The sequence below is a fragment of the Euprymna scolopes genome, chromosome 22, assembly GCF_053919585.1.
Source record: "Euprymna scolopes isolate OS-2025 chromosome 22, ASM5391958v1, whole genome shotgun sequence".
Taxonomy (NCBI): domain Eukaryota; kingdom Metazoa; phylum Mollusca; class Cephalopoda; order Sepiida; family Sepiolidae; genus Euprymna; species Euprymna scolopes.
Window position 1 is genome coordinate 52,897,255 of NC_136503.1, and position 25,000 is coordinate 52,922,254.

Here is a 25,000-nt window from a genome sequence, read left to right on the forward strand (position 1 = left end):
TTCAGTGAATGAGACTTTATCAGGCGACCCGGAACCATTCGATGCTATAGAAAAAAAAATAGCGTCGAATGGTTCAGAGTCGCCTGATGAAGTCTCATTGACTGAAACAGATAGTTGTTTGTAACGACCAATTCTAACTGTTTACCTTCGAATAAATTATAATATATATATTTTTTTTTCAGATTGAGCACTTTTGATAGTGTTATAATTTGCTACAACTTTAGTATAATGCAAAGGTCTTTGTAAGTAAACAAATCGAACATTGTGGGAGTGGCAATCAATGTTTGTATAAAGCATTGTTAGATATCATTAGTAACAGCGCTTGGTCCGCTGGTCTGGTGTTTGGAGCTATTGATTATCGACTCAATGTTTATTGGCTTGATCCTGGACTTGGGATTGGTGCTGGTTTAGCTACATTGTAAAACTGTGATACAGCTAAACTGTCTGTCTGAATGATTATATATAATATTATAATTATTTTTAGTTTTTATTTGTAATATATGAATCCTATGAAATTAACCAGAATGTATTAATAAAGCAAATCCAAAACTATATTAGTAATGTATGAAATGTATTATGCAAAAAAAATGTATGTATATATATATATATATATATATATATATATATATATATATATATATATATATATATATATATATATATAAAGCTGAACGTCTGTGTGTGTGTGTCTGGTCACAAATAGGCTCCTATATGGTTGACTATTATAGAAAACTGACGACATATAATAATGGAAGATGTATCGAGACACAGTAATGGGTATGTTTGATCTGGCATAATGATGATTCATTAAAATTGTGGGGTCTGGGTACGCGCCTGGTCCACAAAGTATGGAAATAAAAAATGTAAAAATTAAAAAAAAAAACGTTTGCAGGTGTTTTTGATATAGATGTACATAATAATACTTTGATAATTATGTCTTAACTTAAGTAGGGATGGTATAATAAAATTGTGGGGTCTGCGTTCGCGCCTGGCCACCATAGAATGAAAAAAGGCACAAACTTTAATAAAGACTTTTCATATCTATCTGCGTAAGTATACTTTGATAATTATGTTTCAGTTTGAAGAAATAGTGTATAATAAAATTATGGGCTGTTCGTTCGTGCCTGACCTCCATAGAATTAAAATATGTCACACAGTTTAACAAGGTTTTTTTTAATATATATCCGCGGAATATGGTGCTAAGTGTTTCAGTGTGAACAGGTATGGCATAATAAATTATGGGGTTTATCTATTTTTACTTTCATCATATTTTCTTTTGGTTTTGATACCCCCAAATTCGAAGCTATCTCTTTACATACAACCCTTCCTTTTCATAACTTATCATACTTTCATAAATCAGAGTCCATTTTCTCTAGGCTGTTTTTGAACCCAGTCAATGACGGATACTTTTGCTAGTATATCTATATATATATATATATATATATATATATATATATATATATATATATATATATATATATATATGAATCCTATAAAATGAACCAGAATGTATTAATAAAGCAAATCTAAAACTATATTAGTGATGTATGAAATGTATTATACAATATATATATATATATATATATATATATATATATATATATATATATTTAACTTTTGTATCTTTTTAATAAATAAAAAAGAATATCAATTTATACAGTATTAATCATAGTAGGGTGATAAGTAGTAAAATGGATTAATCCTAATGTTATAAATTCAACACTGGTAAATTTTAAAAAGTATATCAATTTTTAATTTGGGAAACAGACAAATATCACAAGTAAGGAAGACATGAATAGGTTAGCGAAATTAATCAAAAGTAGGTAACTTGATCTAATATTTGGAACATTTTTTTGTTCTTGTGATTAAGAGAGGTGGTGTTTGATTAACCCTTCTGGAGAGCCATGATTTAATGTACTGTTTTGTTTTTAAATCCCCGGAACATGTTCCATGGTAAACAACTGATGATCCCTTAAATTAACATAAGAACTATTGTAAATTCGAGAGAACAAGTTGATGCATTGATTGCAGGTGATTAAATGACTTACTGACTAAATAGTTTTCCAATGAATAATAAAAAATATAAAAATTAAGTAATTTTTTTTTTATATAGTTTTAAAGGTTAAAAACTTCCAAGACTATATAATTTTTAAATTATCCTAATATACACATATAGGTAAAATGTAGAAATTTACTCACCGCTTTTCCAACTTTATCTGCATAAAGTCGTCTGAATTTTTCTACGGTGATATCCCCTGCCACGCTTTTCTTTCCATTGTCATTGTAAAAACTCTTTGACAGAATAAAATGGCCCTCAATAGCGTACTCCATTTGTTCCGTTGTACAAGGCACTGTTTCTTGTGGTCTGTTGTCTTCATTACTTGGTGGGCTGTTATAATAGTCAACATCCCACCAATCCTCCGGAAGCCAAGCTGGCAGAAACCAGGCATAACCTTCATACGATGTCATCCTCTGAAAATAAAGAAACACATTTTTTAAAATTAATTATTGGTATAAACAATGTTATTAATGTAGTAATTTTAGTGGCGGTATTAAAAAAAAAATAGTTTATCCCAATTAATTGAAGTATTTTTTTTAATTTTCTTTCTCTTTTTTTTTTGCTGAGGGTACGGCATCCGGTAGGATGCTAGATACTTACCTGCTATTTCAGAGACTGAAACTGAGAGATCTTTTTAAGATTCTACCCGTCCCCTTAACTTATTATTTGTACCGTTTTTGCATTTGCTCCACTGGATATATTGTGTTTCATGAGTCCAGTTACTCCTATGATTGTCGAAATGATAGAGATCTTTCTAAGATTTCATTTTTTTTCATGTCACACACAAAAATTTCGTAAAGTCCTCTTAAGGATACTCTTAGAGATTCGGAAACATTTCCATTGTTTTGGGGAATAAGAATATATGCATGAGAATACATTTTAGATTCTCTTTCTTTCTATAGCGACCACACTAGCATCACATACAGACATTGAGTGATATATATATATATATATATATATATATATATTTATATATATATTTTATTTTTTTTTACATAGGCATCACCACTTATCAAGGCCAAGAGGCCACTCAAGGATAATGGTTACAGAGTGTACAGTAGACATTGGACAATATAGTAATCATTAGTAATGAAAATTTGGTAAATTTGATAACTTATATGGAACGGCTCATCAAGAACTTATTTACGTTAGACTTGAACACAACCATATTGTAGTCAGCCGGAAAGCAGGAAAACGGAAGACAATTCCACAGGCGTGCAGTTCTAAGAAAGAAGCTTTGTTCATGGAATCTACGTTTAGGCTTAGGTTTAGGTTTATATATATATATATATATATATATATATATATATATATATATATATATATTTCTGTGGAAATATGCTTTATTTCCATATAATATATACAAATCCTCATTTAAAAAGCTCAATGTAATTACACAGCAGTATAATAAATGAATGACAAAAGTCTATAATACATATTTATTGATTTTAAACTACCAGTAACGCTAAAATCTATACATCATTCCCCACCCCCACCCATCACCACAAGTGTATTTTTACGTCCGATAAAATATGTGCGCATTTAAGCCATGTTTTACCGGCAATTGGGAAATATAGCAACTTTATGGTAAAAGATTTCGAGATTATGAAGAATCAAAATCGGAATCGGTAATTGTATTGGAATCTTTCCATCACTAATATATAAGATTTGAATCTGATAAAAATAAGTTTCCGTTATATGACTCTTTATTTAATTTTTACCTTCTCACATAATTTTATATACATCATAGTAACAGTCAGGTTTTCTAAAGTTAGAATTAAAAAATGATAAAAATGCGAATTTTAAATCAAGATTCGTAGAAAAACGTTTCGTTTCAATTCTATGGCTTCCTTGCATCTCAAGTCCGATTTTATTTATTTATTTTATTTTTTTGTGTTCTTTTAAAATGTTTAATCTGATGAATTTATAATAGGAAAACATTATTTTTTACTTTTTATTTTTTGTTCTCCTCTTGATTCAGACATCAATCTTTGACCTCAAGTTTGGCTTTTCGCCCTTGCTAATAGTTAGAAAGATATTTCTGGATAGTGCACACATTTACCGATAGTGTTCGCTATCTCTATTGCATCAACTACAAAAAATGCACGTATGGACCGATCCCAAGGTTCTCAAGAAAAAAAAAAAGAAAGAAACAAAATAAAACATTTTTACAGATGACTGGCAAGATTGTCAATAGCTTGCTTTTCTATATAATGCCAATCACAAACGACTTAACCTCATAGAGTAAAACGACTTCAATTGCTGTCATATTTTGACTTTCTAAAAGCAGACACATTTCTTCTGATAATATCAATCACTGTTTTGATGGCAATGATCACAATCGGAATTTAGTAAATTGCAATTCTTTTACAATATAATGATTCATGTGAGGAGGTGTGTGCATTGGTACATTAAGGTGGAAGAGAGCGAAGAGGAGGAGGAAGTTTGTTGGAAGGCAGGAAGGCCAAAACAGAGTTACCAAGCAAGTCATTATGAGGGTCAAGTCTGCCTGCAAAATCAAAAAAATGAAGACTTTTGTTTCCTCCTTTCAAAACGAAACAAAAAGTAAAACTCGTTTCTTAATTCTTCAGATTTTGTTAAAATGGTTGACGGCTGGACGAATCCGAAAATATTTAAGTAAAAAACGACTATGGACAGTTCTTTCCAGAAAAAGAAAATTAACAAGAAAACTAGAAAGAGTCAGAACAAAAATAGGTAGACAGGAATTATCTGTATTATTTAATGAAACCTACTTAAAGGAAAGAATGATGCATATATGTGTGTGTGTGTGTGTGTGTGTGTGTGTGTGTGTGTGTGTGTGTGTGTGCGTGTGTGTGTGTGTGTGCGTTTGTGTGTGTGTGTGTGTGTGTGTGTGCGTTTGTGTGTGTGTGTGTGTGTGTGCGTGTGTGTGTGTGCGTTTGTGTGTGTGTGTGTGTGCGTTTGTGTGTGTGTGTGTGTGTGTGTGCGTGTGTGTGTGTGTGTGTGTGTGCGTTTGTGTGTGTGTGTGTGTGTGCGTGCGTTTGTGTGTGTGTGTGTGTGTGTGTGTGTGTGTGTGCGCGCGCGTGTGTGTGTGTTATGTACGATTATAGATGTTTATGTACAGGATTCACTCCTATACTAACTAATCAATATGAGGCTTGAAGTTTGGAACACAACTGCTATGTGTACAAGGTGAAATGCTAAATATGTCGCCCTAAAGAAAAGACGACATCTTTGACTATGATATTGCAATAGTGATGGAATGTCTAATTTCATTAAATTTTTGTGCTGACACAATCAGGATCCAATTCCAATTCCAACTGCTAAAGAAAAACCACTACGACTTGATTTTTAAAATTTTATGGAAAAACATCAACAGTAACTTGATTATGTGGTAGAGTTGACATCTATTTCAATGTAGCCACCTTCAGCCTCAATCACCACCTCAATACGGGTCCAGAACTGGAAACATGCCTTTTCCACAAGCACTGGTGGAAATTTGGCGAAAGGCTGGCTTTGTGTTGTGGAAGGGCATGTTAATGATGTTCTTGATGTATGACCAAACGAAGTAGTCCAACGGTTTCAGGCAAGGAGAAGTGTGGGGGTGGGGGAGTGAGAGAAGGGTACAAAGTTGTAGCACTCCTTCTGAAGCCAAGCCTGGGTCACTTTGGACTTGTGGGCCAGTACCGAGTTCTTCTACTACAGCCAAGGACTGCCACTGGCCATAAATTGCATCAGAGAATCACGACACTCTTCAGCACATCCAGGTACACTTTCGTATTGACTTCCAAGCCGACTTCAAAAATGTGAGGTGGCATGATATGACTCTCACTTGAAACCACACTAAAGACGATAGCCATGGTTGGATTCTTCATTGAGCTGTGCCTTCAAGCGTTGAACCGTCTGCATTTGCATTTTGAGGGTGCTGGCAATGGTCCTGTTGTCATAACTTTAATCGATAGAGAGCACGAGTTATACAGCGCTGCATCTTCGGTCTCGCTCGAGAAACATTGTGTCACTTTCAGACATAATAGAAGGCTCCTATCGCTCTTGGGATTTTGTACACAACTGGCCAACTAGTAGATGGTCTACAACAAAAAACGAAAATCATTCATCATACGGAAATGGAATCATGTCGTCTTTTCTAGGGGGACAATTTTATCGTTCCACCCTGTAAATGATGTATAATATTGATCATATTTGGTGTAATTTATTTTTATGCAAAGGAATCAAAGAGGGATGGAAGGAATTTGTGAAAGTTCACATCCAAATCTTTTGAAAATTTAACAGTAAGTATAAGCATCCAGTATTAAAAATTCTATAGTCAAGGGTTTTGTAGAATATTTTTCGGGCTTGTAATGGGGATACTATATTTGAATATTCAAATATTTTAGATTTGTAAGAAATTTGATCCATGATTCTCGGAGAGCAATTGAACAAGATATCCTGGATTTCAATTTCTTAAGCTTGAACCTTAAATTGTAGCCATATTCTAGAATCAATATGCTGTAATAGATTTGGATCAAAATTAGAACAAACATTCCAGACATAAGGTTTAGTGTCATTATTTCTTGATTTTAATCTTTGTAAGGGGGGATAAAAAAAGGTGCTAAACTGTTCTGTACAGGAAATTAATTTTCTGCTTATATATATATATGTATATAGTTTGTTGATTTTTTAAACAATATTAAGGTTAATGTCTCCGCCTCGGAGATCCAGTGTTTTTCTTTGAAAGTCGCCCATTTTTTATTTGGATGTTTTTTTTTATATATCTATTATTTTTTAAAAACAGTTATCTATGGACACGCGTGTGTATATATATATATATATATATATATATATATATATATATATATATATACTAGAAGGGAAACCATACGCTGTCCGGGATTGAATGATGATCAACAAATGTTTCACACTCCCATATTTTCATTATCATCGAAATCGGTGAAATCGCCCATTTTTCAATCCAATCGATTGTCTGTTCGTTGGGGACCCATCACTGTACATCTGGAGGAAGCATCACATGCTTCCCCGCAGTGACTTCATTGTAATCTGTATTACACATATGAGAAAATACTATTAATTTTATAATTTTATATTTTAAATATAATAGCTTGATTTAAAGTTTAAAATGCGAAAATCAAGTACCATGCTTCAATTGCACTCTAAACAGAAACATTTATTTCGAATGCGCCCCTATTATATCAAAGAACCTACTGTTGATTTTTTTAATATGTCAGGTCTTTCGGCTTGAGTGGTAATAAAACTTCTCACTTGTGATGTTAGGCTGTGTAAAGTGTTAACTTTGGCAAGTTCCTTCTTTCTTTCATCGGATTTATTCGATTGATACTTATCGAAGACATTTCAGTAGAAAACCTACCTAATAACACTGCCAGGCACATGAAGAAACTTTGTGAGAAATTTCATAAAAATCAGTTAAGCCGTTTTTGAGTCCAGAGTGATCGAACTCACACATGCAAACAAAGTTCCTTTTATATAATAGTATATATATATATATATATATATATATATATATATATATATATATATATATATATATATATATATATATATATATTACAGGGTGTCTTAATAAAATGTATACACTCTTTAAATGACCATAAAACCCACATTTATTATATTATTCACGCATCAAAATACTGTGAACAAATATAGAAACCAACTAATTATCGAAAGTTTTCAAATTATTGGCCATTGTGGTCCATGAACAGCTGACAATGCTTACTGATTGAATCAAGAACGTTCCTAATCAGTTCAATTGGTATGTTGACACATCTTCTTTCAATGGTTGCTTCCAACTCATTCATTGTAGCTCGTTTTGTGGTGTGAACTCTGCCCCCTATAAAGAGAAAAATCCATGGGGATGTCAAATCCTGTGACCGTGGACAGTACTCGATACTTCCTCTTCGTCCTTACTATCTGTTTCGCAGGTGACTATCAAGATATGCTCTTACGTCATGATGAGAGTGGGAAAGTACCATTCTTTATCCCTAAATATCTATTGGGAACGTGCTATAGCGTATTCTTCTAGCAAGTTGAGATAATTTAAAGATGCATACGTTTTATTGGGACACTTTGTGTGTGTATATATATATATATATATATATATATATATATATATATATATATCAGCCACTCTTTAAAAAAACAATCTATATGCCGCTCAAAAATACACTTTCGTAAATAATTCAATTCATTCAAAATGTATCGCAAAAACAAAACAAATAACATCTGAGTAAATCGCGATATATCCAAACTGTCATGTGGAATGGACGAGTGCTAAGAGTTTAGGCTTACCGTGGGGTCCCGATTTCGAATCTCGCTAGATTCAGCCACTCTGATGAATCGTAGATGACGAAACACGTGTCAGTGGATAATTATATTAAAAAAAAACAATATATATATATATATATATATATATATATATATAGGCATACACATGCAGTACTGTTTCGCTGTTTCACAGCTCATCAGTGCGGCTGGACAGGCAACTACCTCAAGCCAGGATTGAAACCCGACCACCTGTACGACAGTCAAGGCTCCTAACCATTACGCTAATCAGCGGCTGCTATGTGAGTCGTGAATTAACGATGTTTTGACATCGTCCGAAATATCTAAGCTCGATTTGTGTACACAAAGGACATCGCTTTATACGCTAATGGTAATTTGTGTATCACTTCTCAATATGCTCAACTCAAGATAAGGACCATTATATATATATATATATATATATATATATATATATATATATATATATATATATACGGACAACATCAGATAGCCCTCCTAGTCTTTTATAATATTCTTGGCAGATATACAACACATTTCTGCATCTCTAAAACGCGAATCTTCGATATGTGTCTTCGAACAATATTTTGCTTGTCATTTCTCATCATCATCTCAGAATCTTTGGCTATGGTTATTGCGATAGTGATGGAATGTCTAATTTGATTAAATTTTTGTGCTGGCACAATCAGGATCCAATTCCAATTCCAACTACACAAGAGAAGTGCACACTTCCAACTTAGCATAAGATTCGTTTCTTTGTTTTATTTTATTTTTTGCCTCTTAGACATTTCGGCACTTATTTCGTGAAGATTTCTTCCAGCAGATCTACTCATTATTTTTTTTTTTTTATATAAAAAAAATGCAATCATTTTAAGTGATTGGAAAAAAAAAAAATCGATGGAATGAAATATGACATTACTGATTTTAAAATATTAAGGAGAGGATAAATAAAATCAGAATCCAAACCATGACAACCCTTTATAATATATATATATATATATATATATATATATATATATATATATATATATATATATATATATATATATATATACTAGCATGTCTACTAGGCATTGCTCGGGACCACATAAAACAATGCGAAAAATGGAGTTGATTCTGAACATATCTGTTATTCTTAGGATAGAGGAATACTTTATGTCTATGCATCATTTGCTTTCTCAAGCAAAAGAATATTTTACCTACCCTAGGACGGGTATTACACAACATCTATATGAAATAATCGTATCTTCCCTACGACAGGTGATTTACAGCGAGTATATGAAATAATTTTGCCTTCCCTAGGACGGGTTATATAAAACACATTAAAAATAATTTTAACTACCCTCGAACAAATAATGTAAACACATACACGAACACACTTAAACGTACTCTCGACAGGTATTGTACAAAATATATGAACTAATTTCTCTTCCCTCTGAGGCTATCATAATTTTTAGAAAAATGAAGTCATTTTTAGAAGATGGATCAGTTCCTGAGCATAATTATTATCATAATATGCCTTTCATATAGTTGATAACGTTATCTTCCTAGTAAGCCCTAAAAGCAGTAAAAAACATAATAGGAGGCCTTACTTTTGGGATGCCTCTTACATAGTTGATTACGTTATCTTCCTAGTAAGCTCCAAAAACAATAAAAAAAATAGGAGGCCTTACTTTTGGAATGCCCTTCATATAATTGATAACGGTATATTTCTAGTAAGTTGTAAAAACAATAAAAAAAATAGGAGACCTTACTTTTGGAATGCCCTTCATATAATTGATAACGGTATATTTCTAGTAAGTTGTAAAAACAATAAAAAAAAAATAGGAAACATTACTTTTGGAATGCCTTTCATATAGTTGGTTACGTTACCTTCGAAGTAAGCTCCAAAAACAAACACAAAAAAAATAGGGGCATTACACACAGACAGACAAATGTAGTGAGATTTATATATTAGATAATTTGGGAGGGGAGTATTGCCGAAACCAATTAGGTGACTGAAGTAGGATTTGACCAATATTTTATTAATTTATGATAAAAAATGGAAAAGTGAAACTTAATGACCTTAATATTAAAATAAAAATCAGATACTTAAAAGGGACAAGAACAGTAACAGAAAATAATATCAAATAGTTTAACCCTTCTATTTTCATCATAAAATGTTTCAATATAGGCCAAATCCTATTTCGGTCACCTAATTTGATTTCAATAACTCACAAAACAACTTATTTTTCTTAAACTATATTTTAGTAAAGAAAAAAAAAAAAAAAATTAAAAGCTATCCCATGAATGCCAGATAGACCCTACAATTTTTTTTATACCGCACCTTTCAAACTGAAATACGCTTATCACAATATTATTATGTTGGTCTATATTTGAAAAAAAAAAAAACCTTGTTAAACTTAACATATTTCCCTTTTATGGAGGTCAGGCATGAACGCAGACCACATAATTTTATTATAATATATTTGTTCAAACTGAGACATAAATATCGAAATATACTTACACGGACGGATATCAAAATTTGTGGAATATTTCCATTCTATGGAAATCAGGCGCGAACGCGGACCCCACAATTTTATTATACCATCGTTGTTCAAGCTTAAACATAATTTTCAAAGTATTCTTATGTGCATTTTATATGAAAAACCCCTGTAAAAAGTTTTCAATTTTAGTTTTTTTTTTTTCATTATTTGGGGATCAGGCACGTACACAGACCTCACAATTTTAATAAACCACCTCTGCTCAAAATGTAACATACCCATTTTTTGCTCCTTGATACCTTTTCTGCCATTGTATGTAGTCAGTTTAGTATAATTGTAAACCATATAGGAGCCTATGCGTGTACAGACACACACACACACACAGATTTATATATATGTATAACAAAAACAAATAACAACTGAGTGTATATATATATATATATATATATATATGATGATTGCAACGTCTTGTCAGACGAGTGCCACTCCCTCAGACATTTAAAATCCATGAGCCCAAATGCCTGAGACAGTATCTATACAAATATGATGTTACAGAGTCTTAGCTTTGTACGACAGCTAAGTCTCTCTCTCGGTTCAAAATGTTGAGATCCAGCAACAAGCAAGAGCAAGATAGCCAGCAACAAATTAAACTGCAGACCAGCTTAATGCGGGTAATGGTCTTATATATATATATATATATATGCATATATATATATATATATACATACATATATATACACTAGCAGACTGCACGGCGTTGCTCAGTCGTAAAATACACTTAAATATTATTAAATACTAGTGGAACCTGTGGAAATTCCCCAGGGGACTCATTCATATGTAATATATTGATGTTGGCATTCTGTAGATGTTCAGTGTAAATGGATACGCTCTGATATTATTGTAGCTCTTTTGTTAAAACTGCAAAAGTATTTATCTAAGCTAGCACGAATGCCCGGCACAGTCCTGTCATAAAGTACACTTAAATATGATATTTTAATTTTTGCAGATTTCGTATATATTACTATAGAGTTAATGTTCTATCGATTTTTATATATTATAAAGTTGCGATTTAAAAAAAAATATATCCATATGACTTGGGTGCATTAGCTTGAATCGAAACCGAAATAAAAACTTACGAAAAAAGAAATATATATATATATATATATATATATATATAACTTGTGTTCCTTCAGCCATAATTAAAATCGAAACCGAAACCAAAACTTATGAAGAATTTTTGGTAAAATTATTTATAAAAGACATAAATGACTTAAGTGCCACTAGCTATAATCGAAATCGAAAGCAAAACTGATGAAGAATTCTTGATAAAATTATTTATGACAAGAAATGGAATACATAACAATTAAACGACTCGGATGTATCTATTATTATAGAGCCAATTTTCTATCGATTATTGTATTGTACCTAATATATAGAAGTGATTTCAAAAATAAAAACAAAAAAATGTTTTGTGTGCTTTCTGCTCGAATCGAAATTAAAACATATAGCACTCCAGCCTTATCCGTTAGCGTATGATCTAAATCCGTACATATACAAAAAACTGCAAAAATAATGATGTTGTTAAACCTATATACATATATATATATATATATATATATCAAATTTCAATTCTGTAGATCAAATATTCAGAAAGAATTTTGGTAGAAACTTTTGCAAGTACACCAACAAGTTATATATATATATATATATATATATATATATATATATATATATATATATATATATTTAAAAAAAAAAATATATATATATATATTAGATATATATATATATATATAATTCTTCTTATACTGAGTTGAGCATATGCTCTTTGTGTAAACAAATCGAAAATCGAGCTTAGGTATTCGGACGATGTCAAAACATCGTTAATTCACAACCCGCACAGCAGCTGCTGATTGGCGTAATAGTTCAAAGTCTTGACTGTCGTATGGACGGTCGGGTGTCGATACTGGCTTGAGGTAGTTGCCTGTTTAGCCACAATGATGAGCTGTGATAAAGCGAAACAGTACTGTATGTGGATTACTATAATGCTTCTTATATTGAATTAAGCATATTCGGAAGTGATACACGATATACCATTGGCATAGTAAGCGATGCTCTTTGTGTAAACAAATCGAGCTTAGGTATTCGGACAATGTCAAAACATCGTCAATTCACAGCTGGTGATTGGCGTAAAGGTTCAAATCCTTGACTTTCGTATGGGCGGTCGGGTTTCGATCCTGGCTTGAGGTAGTGGCCTGTCTAGCCGCACTGATGAGCTGTGATACAGCGAAACAATACTGTATGTGGATGACTATATGTATATATACATACATTTGCTATACAGTTTGTATCTTAAATTTTATGCAATTGTGCAGAAACTGTTCACAAACAGAATTCAGTATAATTAGTGAAATGAAGCCAATCATCTAATAAGAAAACATAAAAATGAATAAATAATTAACATCTGTTTTTTAATGGATTACGCAAATTAGTTAACGTTCATGTAGTAGTTAACATATCCATGATTGATATTACTAAACGTTCCTATTAATAATATTTAAATAGGAAATGTAGAGTTGTAATATCAATGTCAGAACGAGAAAATGTTTAACTTTATAGGTAAATTATATACATCAATATACATGTATATATATATTTGTATGTATAATATATATAACACATATGTATAATATATAATATATATATATATTCATAACATCATATGTATATAACATCTCTCTCTCTCTCTCTCTCTCTCTCTCTCTCTCTCTCTCTCTCTCTCTCTCTCTAACATATCTCCATACATAATAAAACCAAACTATCGTAGGTTTGCAAAAACAGATGCCACATACAAATTCAATGCATCTAGGTTAATAGACAGTATCTTATGTAGGTTTCGAACATATTTTAAACACATTCAGTAGTGATGATAAAATATTACATTGCATCCTACGAGCAACACGATAACAATCGCAATATCGTTAGAGAAAGGAGTCCTTATTTTCATTTCTAAATATTTAATCCTACCACTGCTACCAGTTGTCACCGGGACGAATTCTACTCGTTCCACAGATTCTGTAATTACAGCAACTGTAACTAGCTCATACGTACATAGATTTAACGTAATCGTTCAAATTTCTGATTCATAAATATTTAAGGCTCCTCGCCAAAGTCCATCTATTCTGATTGGCTGAGTTCTGAAAATTCTCATATTTCAGAATCCAGTTTTTTACTTTCTAAACGAACGCTTACTAACATTAAATTCTGGCGTCAGTAAGAGACATATCATTTCGTTCGGCATCAAGTTCATTTACTGCATAGATTGGTTATATTTCAAACCGACGCATTTCATAATATATAGTTATATATTTAAAAGTTTAGCTCCCAAATATTTGCGTCTTTTATATTAAGATTTTTCCTAAGAAACAAACAAACAGAAGAACAACTTAAAAATACAGAAGTTTATTAGTTAATTATTTTATATTCTCGTGCAGTTTAACGACATTTAAAGGTTTGCTGATATTATGATAATGAATATCGCATGTAAAATTGTCGCTGAGAAATAGGTTTTGTGTAATAATGTTATGATTTCCAACGGCCAATCAAACAATACACGTGCGCGTGTTGTTTGGCTCATGGCAAGACTATTTATCAGCGACAAATTTACATGTGTTATTGCTGTACTAATATAAAAACAACACAGCGAGTCAGCAATTACCTGTTATAAGCTTAACACCAATTGGCATAGAGCTGGGTGCAGGAGTTTGCTCCTGACAATGAGAAGGATTTCTAGAGCCTACAGGCAGTCACCGCCTGCCACAACCCGAGCAGTCCTCTGGTAATAAGCTCCTATAACGCCACAACTTGCTTGTTTCATTAGGTGTGTGCAGACTTACTGAAAAACCTAGCACCAAGTAAAAATATTAAGGAAAAGGAAATGAAACCACCAGTCTTGCAAGTGGAATGTTAGAACCATGCGTTCTGGCAAGATGTGGAATCAAATGAGTACCGGATTCACAAGATCTCGAGTCAGAGTCATCCGATCCACAGCCTGGCGAGCAAATCGGTATCAAATTAACAGAAAAAAGAGAGAAAGACAATGTGAAAAAAGAGTACCTATAGGATACAGTCCACCCCTGCCACCCCCACCATTTCGACCGCTGATTATAATTGCAGCATCTGCCAACGTAGCTGTAAATCTAAAATTGGACCATTTAGCCACAGTAGACGCTGCAGTAAACCAAACTGGATGCAGAATGCCATGTCTCAAGAGACAGAAGATTGCTAATATCCATATGTAATTTATATAAATATATACCCTATTATCTCCATTATAAATGGGGATAAATATATATATATATATAAAATAATTTTTTCTTTTAACCTTATTCTAATTTTCTATTTTATTTGTTATTTATCAACATAAAATTAATAACTTAAGTTTCCTTTATTTTTAAATATTTCTTAGTTCTTTATTTTGTTTTTAAATATTTCCAGGAATATCTGCCTTACTTACGACTAAAATGCTAGTTTTATTTTGGTGCCTTTAACTTCTCTCCACCCCCCATTTTTGCTGATGAGGAGACTATGTTGTTAAAGGAAAAAACCTCTGTCAAATTATTGTCAATTTCAATAAAATGAACATTGTTTCCGAAACGATCGTCCACTCGAGTTGATTTTGTTTGTTATTCCTTTTTAAACTGATATTTAATTCACAATTATGAATCATTTTACTCAATTATTAATATAGCGCTAGGACACCTATACCTATTGAGCTTATTATATATCTAAAGTACAATGGGCACTGTTTTCTTTTAAAAGTATTAATACATTTACTAAGACATTAAAATAAACTCTGCTCTTTAGACTCCAGGTCTAATTCCTTTAAAAAAATATAATACACACATTATATATATATCATCATGTACTGTTCTTCATGTCCGAAGACGACTTCCTGTAAACCATCATTCTCAACTTGTCATGGTCGCGACTGAGGGTCTGCCAGCTTCTAGTAGGGATCAACCTGTCCTTTAGATTTCGTTTGACGGTGTCATGAAACCTGAGCTTAGGTCTGCCTATGCCTCGTACCCCATCCTCCAGTTGTGAAAACAGTATCTGTTTTTGTAGTCGGGAGTTCTCCATTCTGTTTACGTACTCGGCCCATCTCAGGTTTTACCGGATGAGCAGGCCATACATGCTTGGGAGGTTGGCTTGTGATAGAATCTCCCTGTTGCTGAAAAAGTCATACCACTTGATATTTAAAATCTGCCAGGGGTGTCTCATCATATAGGTGTTGAGCTTGCGGGCTACCAGTTTGTACACTGGCCAAGATTCTGCGCCATATAAGAGTGACGAGAGGACGATGGCACGGTACACCAAGCATTTAGTTCTGAAAGTCAGATCTTTATTTTGCCAGAACTTCTGTTTGAGTTTTCCATAAGATATGGAGGCGTTAGCCATTCTTGTAGAAATCTCCTCGTCCATTTTGTTGTTGTTCATGACCGTGGTCCCTAGGTATTTGAATTTGCTGATATTGTAAAGCTCCTGGTCTTGAATCTTAATTGGCTGACTTGTTTCTGGTGATCCAGGGCATTGTTGGTACATCATTTCGGTTTTCTTGATGTTAATCTTCAATCCAAAGACTTGACTGATCCTGCGAAGCAAGTTATTATGTCCTGAGCATCCTCGTGACTATGCGCTACAAATGCAGTGTCATCAGCAAACATGAGCTCCCGTACGAGTATCTTTGTTGTTCTATTTGCAGATTTGTATGCATTAACATTGAAAAGGTCTGCTCCCGGCCTAGATCGTATAAAAACACCCTTATCACAATTTCTAAAGGCATGCCAAAGCACAACTGACAGGTAGAGTGAAAGAGGGTTGGAACGAGGACGAGGAGTCTGACACCATTCTGCATGTTGAACGGATCAGCGAGCTCAACCTTCAGCTTAACTGTGGCTTTCATGCCTGAAAAAGGGCTCTAACAAGGCTGGTGAAGTGTGCAGGAAAGCCAAGTTTCAGCAAGACTTCCCAAAGAGTGCTTCGATCCACCGTGTCGAAAGTCTTCGTAAAATCCACAAAGATCATATACAGCTCCATATTTTACTCCACACACTTTTCCTGGATCTGTTCCAGTGAGAAGATTATATCCTGTAAGCCTGTTCAGGAGAACACGAGCACACACTTTCCCAGGGACTGAGATCAGTGATATACCCCTGTAGTTACCGCACAGCCTGCAATCTCCCTTTTTGAATATGGTCACTAGCTGTGCGTCTTTCCAATCTTGAGGGACAGTTGCAGTGGTCCAGGAACTCTGTATGATTGTGCAGAGAATGCTAAGTAGTTTTTGTCCTCTTCGCTTGATGATCTCAGGGTGTATGCCATCAGACCCAGCTGATTTGCCATCCTGTAACATCAGCACTGCTTTGCAGATTTCATCTGAGTCAGGGCATCTGTCCATCCTGTGCTGTGTCGGGAACTGCTCCAGGTTGGTTACTGCTCGTTCATCAATGTCTCGCATCTCGTTTAGCAATGTTTTGAAATGCTCAGTCCATCGTTTTAGAAGCTCGCATTTGTTAGTGAGGAGAGTGGAATTGTCGCTTGCACGTAGTTGATCGGGATGGCTCACATTTGGGCCCCAGACTGCTTTCATACTCACATAGAAACCCTTCATGTCATTAGTGTCAGTCAGAATTTGCAGACTTAGCCATCGAGCAACTGTTTTTAAGTTCCCTACATCTTCTCTGGAGCTTGCTGTTTGCCTTAGCGTACTTTGCTTTGATGGATCTAGTTCTTGAACAACATTGAACTTCTTACAGCGTTTCTCTGGTTGATGAGTTGCTTGATTTCTTCGCAGTTCTCATCGAACCAGTCCTCATTGCGTTTCCTGACCAGCCCGAGGCACTCTTTGGATGTTTCATAAACAGTTTCTTTGAAGGACAGCCAATCTGAGTTTACATCTCCGGTTGGTTCAGCAAGTCTCTCAGTGAGAGCATTCACCAGCTCTTCTCTTACATTTTGACGTTTTAAGCCGTTGACATCCAGCTTCTTGGGGGGGGGTCTTTATCTTTATTTTACGTCTCAGTTTGAATCTCGCTTGTGTCCGGATCATAATATGGTCAGTGTTGCAGTTTGCTCCCCTCATTGCTCTCGTGTCCAGGATATCTGGGAGGTCACATTGATGAGTGATGATGAAGTCAATCAGGTGCCAATGTTTACTTCTAGGGTGCATCCAGGAGTTCCTGTGAGCAGGCTTGTGTTTAAAGAAGGTGTTGGTGATGCAAAGCCGATGCTCAGTGCAAAGTGAAAGGAGGAACTCGCCATTTGAGTTGACTTTCCCGCATTCATACTTCCGTAGTGCTCTGGGCCAGGTGATATAATCCTGTCCTACCTTGGCGTTAGTCTCCCATGAGTATGATCTTATCCGGTTTTAGTACGGATGTAAGTGTACTGTCTAACTGATGGTAGAATATATCAATAGTTTCCTGAGAGTTTGTCATAGTCGGAGCATATATAGCTATCAGGGTACACCGTCTTCTGATAAAGGTAGCCTGAGTGTCATCAGCCTGTCATTTATCGTATGGGGCATTTCTATCAGTTTCGTCACTAGCTCTTTTTGATGACTAGTCCGACACCGGACTCGCTTCTCTCACTAGAGGCCTTGCCACTCCAGTAAATGGTGTAACCGGACTCTCTAATGGAACCACTCTCTTTGAATCTGACTTCACTCAGGGCAGCAATATCGATGTCATATTTTTCTAATTCGCATGATATAATCGCACTTCTTCTTTCTGGTCTTGCCGAATCAGACCTGTCAAGCATTGTTCGTATGTTCCATGGTGCAAACTTGAAGTTGGGTGTATTGTGGGCCTTATTATCCTGGGCGACACCCTGCCAGTATGAGTTCTTTTTCTGTTTTCGTTTCATGGTTCGTAAGGAATTTGCTAACAAGATAGTGTAAGGTTGAAGTGGGTTTTGTCAGTTGCCATTTCACCCCTCTCCTCCAATGGGGTATGCCAGACTGGTAAGGATTGCCCAAGACGAGTCGGCAGCTCATTGGTCGCAGTGACTAGCCAGAATGAGTGTTATCAACTTTCTCAAACTGCCTTAACAGAACGTCACCGTTTCTGTTTTTTTTGTCTGGGTTGAGCTTCCCATAGATCCCTGCACTGTTAGCCTGAAGTTCAGTTTCCAGTGGCGTCCGCCTGGAGGCCAGCACAGAGTCTTGACTGACAGCTACACTTCTGTACATCTGTTAAGCCCTTGGGTGATCGGTTCTGCAGTGGTGGTGGATGACAAACCAAGAGATGCACTGGATCGCGTTATGGAACTGATCGCGCACACACACACACACGTGTATACACACACGCATATGTATATGCGTATACCCGCAAGCACATATATTCATAAACACACAGAAAAGTACATCCATATCCATGCACCAACCAGCATACGCCTATGTACAAATATATACATAAACACATATACACATCTTAAAAACCTCCATGAACCCGCATAGATGCACAGATTCACCTGTATATTTACAAACACCCACCCAACAACATATACATCCACAAATCTAGGGAAACTCCCTATTATAAACATTTAGTTATAAACAATCACCCTACCCATGCGATCGGTGCTTATAGACACACACACACACATACGCACGCACGCCCACACACACGCACATATATATGCATGATGCTAGTTGGCCTTTGACACCCCAAAAACGCCTTTTGACAGGTCTTGTTTTTAATCCTTTTGGGAGACTAGCCACCCTCCTCACCAGACAGGCTGGTGGCGGAACCGGTTTAGTCATCGGTAACCCTACCATGCGACAGGCAGTACTAGGTTACATGGTATTAGTAGCATATGACATGACCTGACACACACACATTATATATATATATATATATATATATATATATATATATATATATATATATACATACACACACAAGGTTGTACATAATATCCCAAAATATAAGTTTTGTGATTTAGGATACTCAGGTAATAATATTTTAAATAAAGAATACATTCGCTAACAAAAAACGAATTTTTATGGAATATTGGAAGATTGTATGTTATACGTTATATGTCAGTGTGACTTCCAAGTGTACATAACTGGTGCAGATACTCATTAATAAATATTTTTTGCAAAATAAAAAAATAAACATCAAATGTGTCACGTAACCAAAAAATATGGAACGAGTGAAAATGTAGACCTAACATTGATTATCTAGTCAAAATCAGCAAAACAAAATCACTCAGATTAACCTACTTAAAACCCTAGAATTACATACTAAGTAAATCATACACTATTGCGATATAAGATCAAACTTCCAGTTCATGTTAACCTTTGACCTACATATTTTAAAATTAGGGAGTTGGGGAATAATAATCTCATATACAAAACGTCGAGAGCTATATTCTTCCAGTCTTTATAGTAAGAGGAAAGTTCATTAGTATCCGTAAGGTGTGCTCCACAACACTAAGGATGTGTCAAAATCTTATCTTCGCCATATTGTATGAAGTATTCCAGAAATTGATATATTATATTTTAAATGTAAGTAAGATAATGGGCAGGTGCCCTGACCTGCTGAAAGTGTAGCTGTTTGCACTATCCTGCTGTAATAGTACAAAAAGCTGTAGTTGTAGCATAGTTATATTTATATATCTACATCTTTCTATCTATCTATCTATGTGTGTGTGTGTGTAATTACTAATGCAGACCATGCACAGTCAAAATTATATATATATATATACATATATATATATATATATACATATCTATATATATATATATATATATATACATATCTATATATATATATATATATATATATATATATATATATATATATATATATATATATATATATATATATATATATATATATATATATATAGAGAGAGAGAGAGAGAGAGAGAGAGAGAGAGAGACATTTATGGCGGACCATGTACAGTCAATAATTCTTAGCAAAAGCTAGTAATGTATTTGGGAATGAAAGTTGGCTGTGCAGATTTATTATAAAATAATCGTATTACTTACAAGTAAGAAAGCAATGATATTCTTGAAAGAAAGAAAAGTAACCACACCTTTTTCTTTTCAATAATGGTTTTCAGACAAAATAGCAAGAGAATTGGCATGAATTTCAGACTAGCATATTTTTTTCATAGAACAATTAACTGATATTTATTTTTTTTTTCATTGAATATTTTGAAAATGATACGCAACAATTCTTGTATCAACACATAAAAGCAATTACTGAAGAACTTGTTTCTATCCAAATAATCGTACACATGTAGGTGTTACGGACATAGAAGTTTCATGGTAAAATCATTTTTTGTTTTCGTTTTTGATTCTCCTATGTTATTTCTTCTACATAAACTTACTTGTTTCTTTCCTCTCTTTTTCTATTGATTATTGCAACGCTATTTATCTCACTGGCATTTATACATATATATCTTAAACGATAATGAAATTCAAAATTTATGACATAATTAATATTTTGTAACTAGTCGCAAAAATGTGCACATCAAAAACATACATCATTGCGTACATTGTGTTCAAATTAGCGTTGGAAATTACTCAACCATTTCTAATAGATATTACATGTATTGAGTTCGGGAAAGAATTTATGTGCTGGTGAGAAAATCATAAAATGGTAAAATTCTCTGTCTTGTTCTGAAACTGATAATAAATTAAAATTTTTTAAAACGTATGTACACAGTGATACATATCGGTTTTGTGTACTTTTGAGAACTGTTTACAAAATATTTTTTTTTTTTTTTTTTTACACAGTGATCACCACTTATCAAGGCCCGGAAGCCACTCAGGGATAAGGGTTATTGCAAGTACATTACGTTACTGAGGAGATTTGATGAAGTGTTTAATTAGGGGGGCGGTTCATTAGGAATTTGTTAACATTAGACTTGAAGACATCCAAGTTGTAGTCCGGAGGGAAGCAGGCAGACGGAACAGAGTTACACAGGCGTGCAGTTCTAAGAAAGAAGCTTTGTTCATGAAATCCGCGTTTTGATTTAGGCACAGATATAGAGTGGGGGAAATTTTTCACAGTGGATTCAGCTAGACGGGTGTTTTTCGTGAAAGATTGGCCAGGGGGGACCAGGGATTGGAGTTCAGACGAGCACCTGCCATGAAAATAACGATAAAACAAGGATAGGCTCGCAACGTCTCTTCTGTGGGAGAGGGGTTGCAGGGTAGAGAAAAGGGCATCCCCCACTAAACCACGAAGTCTATTTTGTACTCTGTCAAGGCATGATAGGCTGTTTTTGGCAGCTCCTGCCCAGATATGGCAGCAGTATTCCATCCTTGGCCGTACTTGGCTTTTATATAGATAGAGAATTGCATCAGTAGTGAGATATCTTCTTTTTTCTTCTTTTTTATTATATCCTAATTCTGAGTAACCAGACGAGCATCAAAATTCTACATTTTCACTATTGAAGCCCCAAGATACTGGAAAGTCTTCTTCTCTAATAGTTTTTTTCCCCCAGAGATTGCTAATCTTTGGAATTCCCTGCCTGTTTCTTTCTTCTCTAACTGTACTAACACGTAGAAATTTAAATGTAATCCGAGCAGTCATCTTGCGGCTCAACTCCCTGCATATTCCCTTGTAGAGATCATTCCAAATAATATCCCCCTCCGCGTCCAAGTGGCAATACTCCTTGTTTGGGGCAAATAAGAGCAAGAAAAAAGAGTATTCTGCTACATTATTGAAATTAAAATTATCTGCTATAATTGTTTATAAAATGAGGATTTTTAATATCTTATTGAATTAAAGTAAAACGTATCAGCATGAGTGACGTTTATTAGAATAAAGAATATTTAGAAGGTAGGCAACAGCCACTACATGTGGAGCTTCAAAATCGAGAATATTAAGTAATAATTAGTGTTATTCGTTTTCTCATGGTAGACTTAGAGTTGTTGTCATAGAACAAACCTGTTCCTTTAATATATGTATTTTGATAAAAATGAAATGTAGTTTGCTTGAAGCATTGTGTGAGATAGGTATATATAAGAGATTTATAATGCTATCACAATAATGGGAACGGAATATAGTAGATGTTGAAAAAGAAGATGAAAACAAGTGACAATCTATAAGTCTCTCTCTCTCTCTCTCTCTCTCTCTCTCTCTCTCTCTCTATATATATATATATATATATATATATATGTGTGTGTATATGTATATATATATATATATATATATATATATATATATATATATATATTTATATTATGTCTTACTTGAAGAGTTCACCTTTGGCATTGTGGTGTGTGATAGCGTTCCATAATATATTTCGGGGAAGCCCCTTTGTCAAATCAAATTTGTCAAGGAAGCCATATTAATGATACATAACATAATTATATATATATATATATATATATATATACATATATATATATATATTGATTGATTGATTTATAGATTGTCACTTGTTTTCGTTTTTCTTTTTCAACATCAACTACATACCATTCCATGCATTGTTATAGCGTTCTAAATTTCTTCTATATATATTTTATTAAATATTACAGATGCGTTGTGTCTTCATCTTTTATTCTTAAGTCTTTCTAGATGCCTGATTTATTTTCTTAGTTCAACATAAAATCAAAATTTGTAAACAATTTGGATTAAAAAAAAACGTCAAAGTCAAGGATTTCTGGAATTGCCAAGGGGAGGGGGGTAAAAATTAATATATTTCAAGGTGGATGTAAATAAACCACACTTTTTTTGTTTTGTTTTTTTATGTTCGAGTGTACTACCTTTATATTTTTGGGGGTGGGGCAAGATGGAGGATAAAACTTATGTATAAACGCACAGATTATAGGCGGCTCTGTGGAACCCTTCTTCTAATCTTTAACATCGTGTGCATCATTTATAATATGTCAGGTGACCACTTCTTCACATTGTGACTCTGTAGCGTGGGAACCACAGAAGCTGTACCGAAGACGATTTCAGCCAAATCGTCGGTAGACTTCTTTTTCGCTGTAAGTTACTGGGTCATGGAACAAGCTGCGGCAAGCCGTGATCAGCCTGGCAATGTATGAACAGTATGTGGTGACTGAAGTGATTCTTATAAATGCTAAAAAGCAAATAGCTTCTGATTGATCACCTCCTTTCTTTCTCTGCTTCATTGGGTTTTGCTTTCTTCGTCACTTCCAAAAGTCACTTTCTAAAGTAAGTTTTCACAGGAAAGTTTTAACTCAAAGTATTTTCATAGAAAGAAAACCGTTTCAAACACTAAAATAACACGTTTATGTAAAAGTAATAAGCCAAAGCGAACTTAAATAACTTATATAATGCCTGGTCAGCAAAATCAGTTTTTTCCAGATTTCATTAGCAGGACACATCGAACAGGACCCCAAGTCCGTATTCCCTACAACCAGTTTGGTCGGGGAAAGCAAGGCAGAAAGAACTCAATGACTCACATACTAGCTATCTACATCTCGCTCACACATTCTTATACATTATCAAGAGTCAGGCAAACAGAAACGAATTGCTACTCACGGCTTTACATGCAGTAACAACAAGGTAAACCAACGCACACATATACAAAAGGCCATGCTGCGAAATACATACATACGTATATTGCTTACATGCACATAATATTCACACTGTGAACATTATTATTTGTGACTATGTACTCAACTTTCTTAAATCAAACACAAGTTTGCATGCATGAATACTTGCTGCTTGAAAATAGCTTTTAGAAGCTTATCTCTTGTACAAAAAATGTTTTAAAAAATTTCGTTTTTCTCAAGTTTTCATTTATAAAACCCTATTTAAGCATTTAGTTAGCACTTGCTAACTGGTGACTCTAATATTTCTCAATGTTTAATTTATTTCCATTTTTTTATTATTTCCATTTTTTATAAATTGTTAGTGTGATGCTTGGCAATACCTAGAATTGTTATTGTCATACAAAATGGACCTATAAAAGGTCAGGGACCACACCACAGGTTCATAGACGTGATGAACGACACATAGCCGTTAATCTTCGAATGATTACCTCTGCGTATAACCCTCTGTCCCCTTTCATGGCTCGACTTGATATAGCGTTTACTTCGTAGCCTCATAGGAGATGTCCTTTTCTCTTCCCTGCAACCTCTATCTCACAGAAGAGATGTTGCGAGTTTGTCTCT

General features: G+C 34.2%; 1 protein-coding gene across 1 annotated transcript in view; it reads right to left on the bottom strand.

Moving 5' to 3' along the window:
- LOC145243442 (uncharacterized) overlaps window positions 1-25,000 on the bottom strand; it is a 1,410,572-nt gene that overhangs the window by 440,905 nt on the left and 944,667 nt on the right. Inside the window, exon 9 of the mRNA XM_080106334.1 lies at window positions 2,200-2,472. Within this exon, the coding sequence (XP_079962460.1) occupies window positions 2,200-2,472 (273 nt within the window). The remainder of the gene's footprint in view (window positions 1-2,199; window positions 2,473-25,000) is intronic.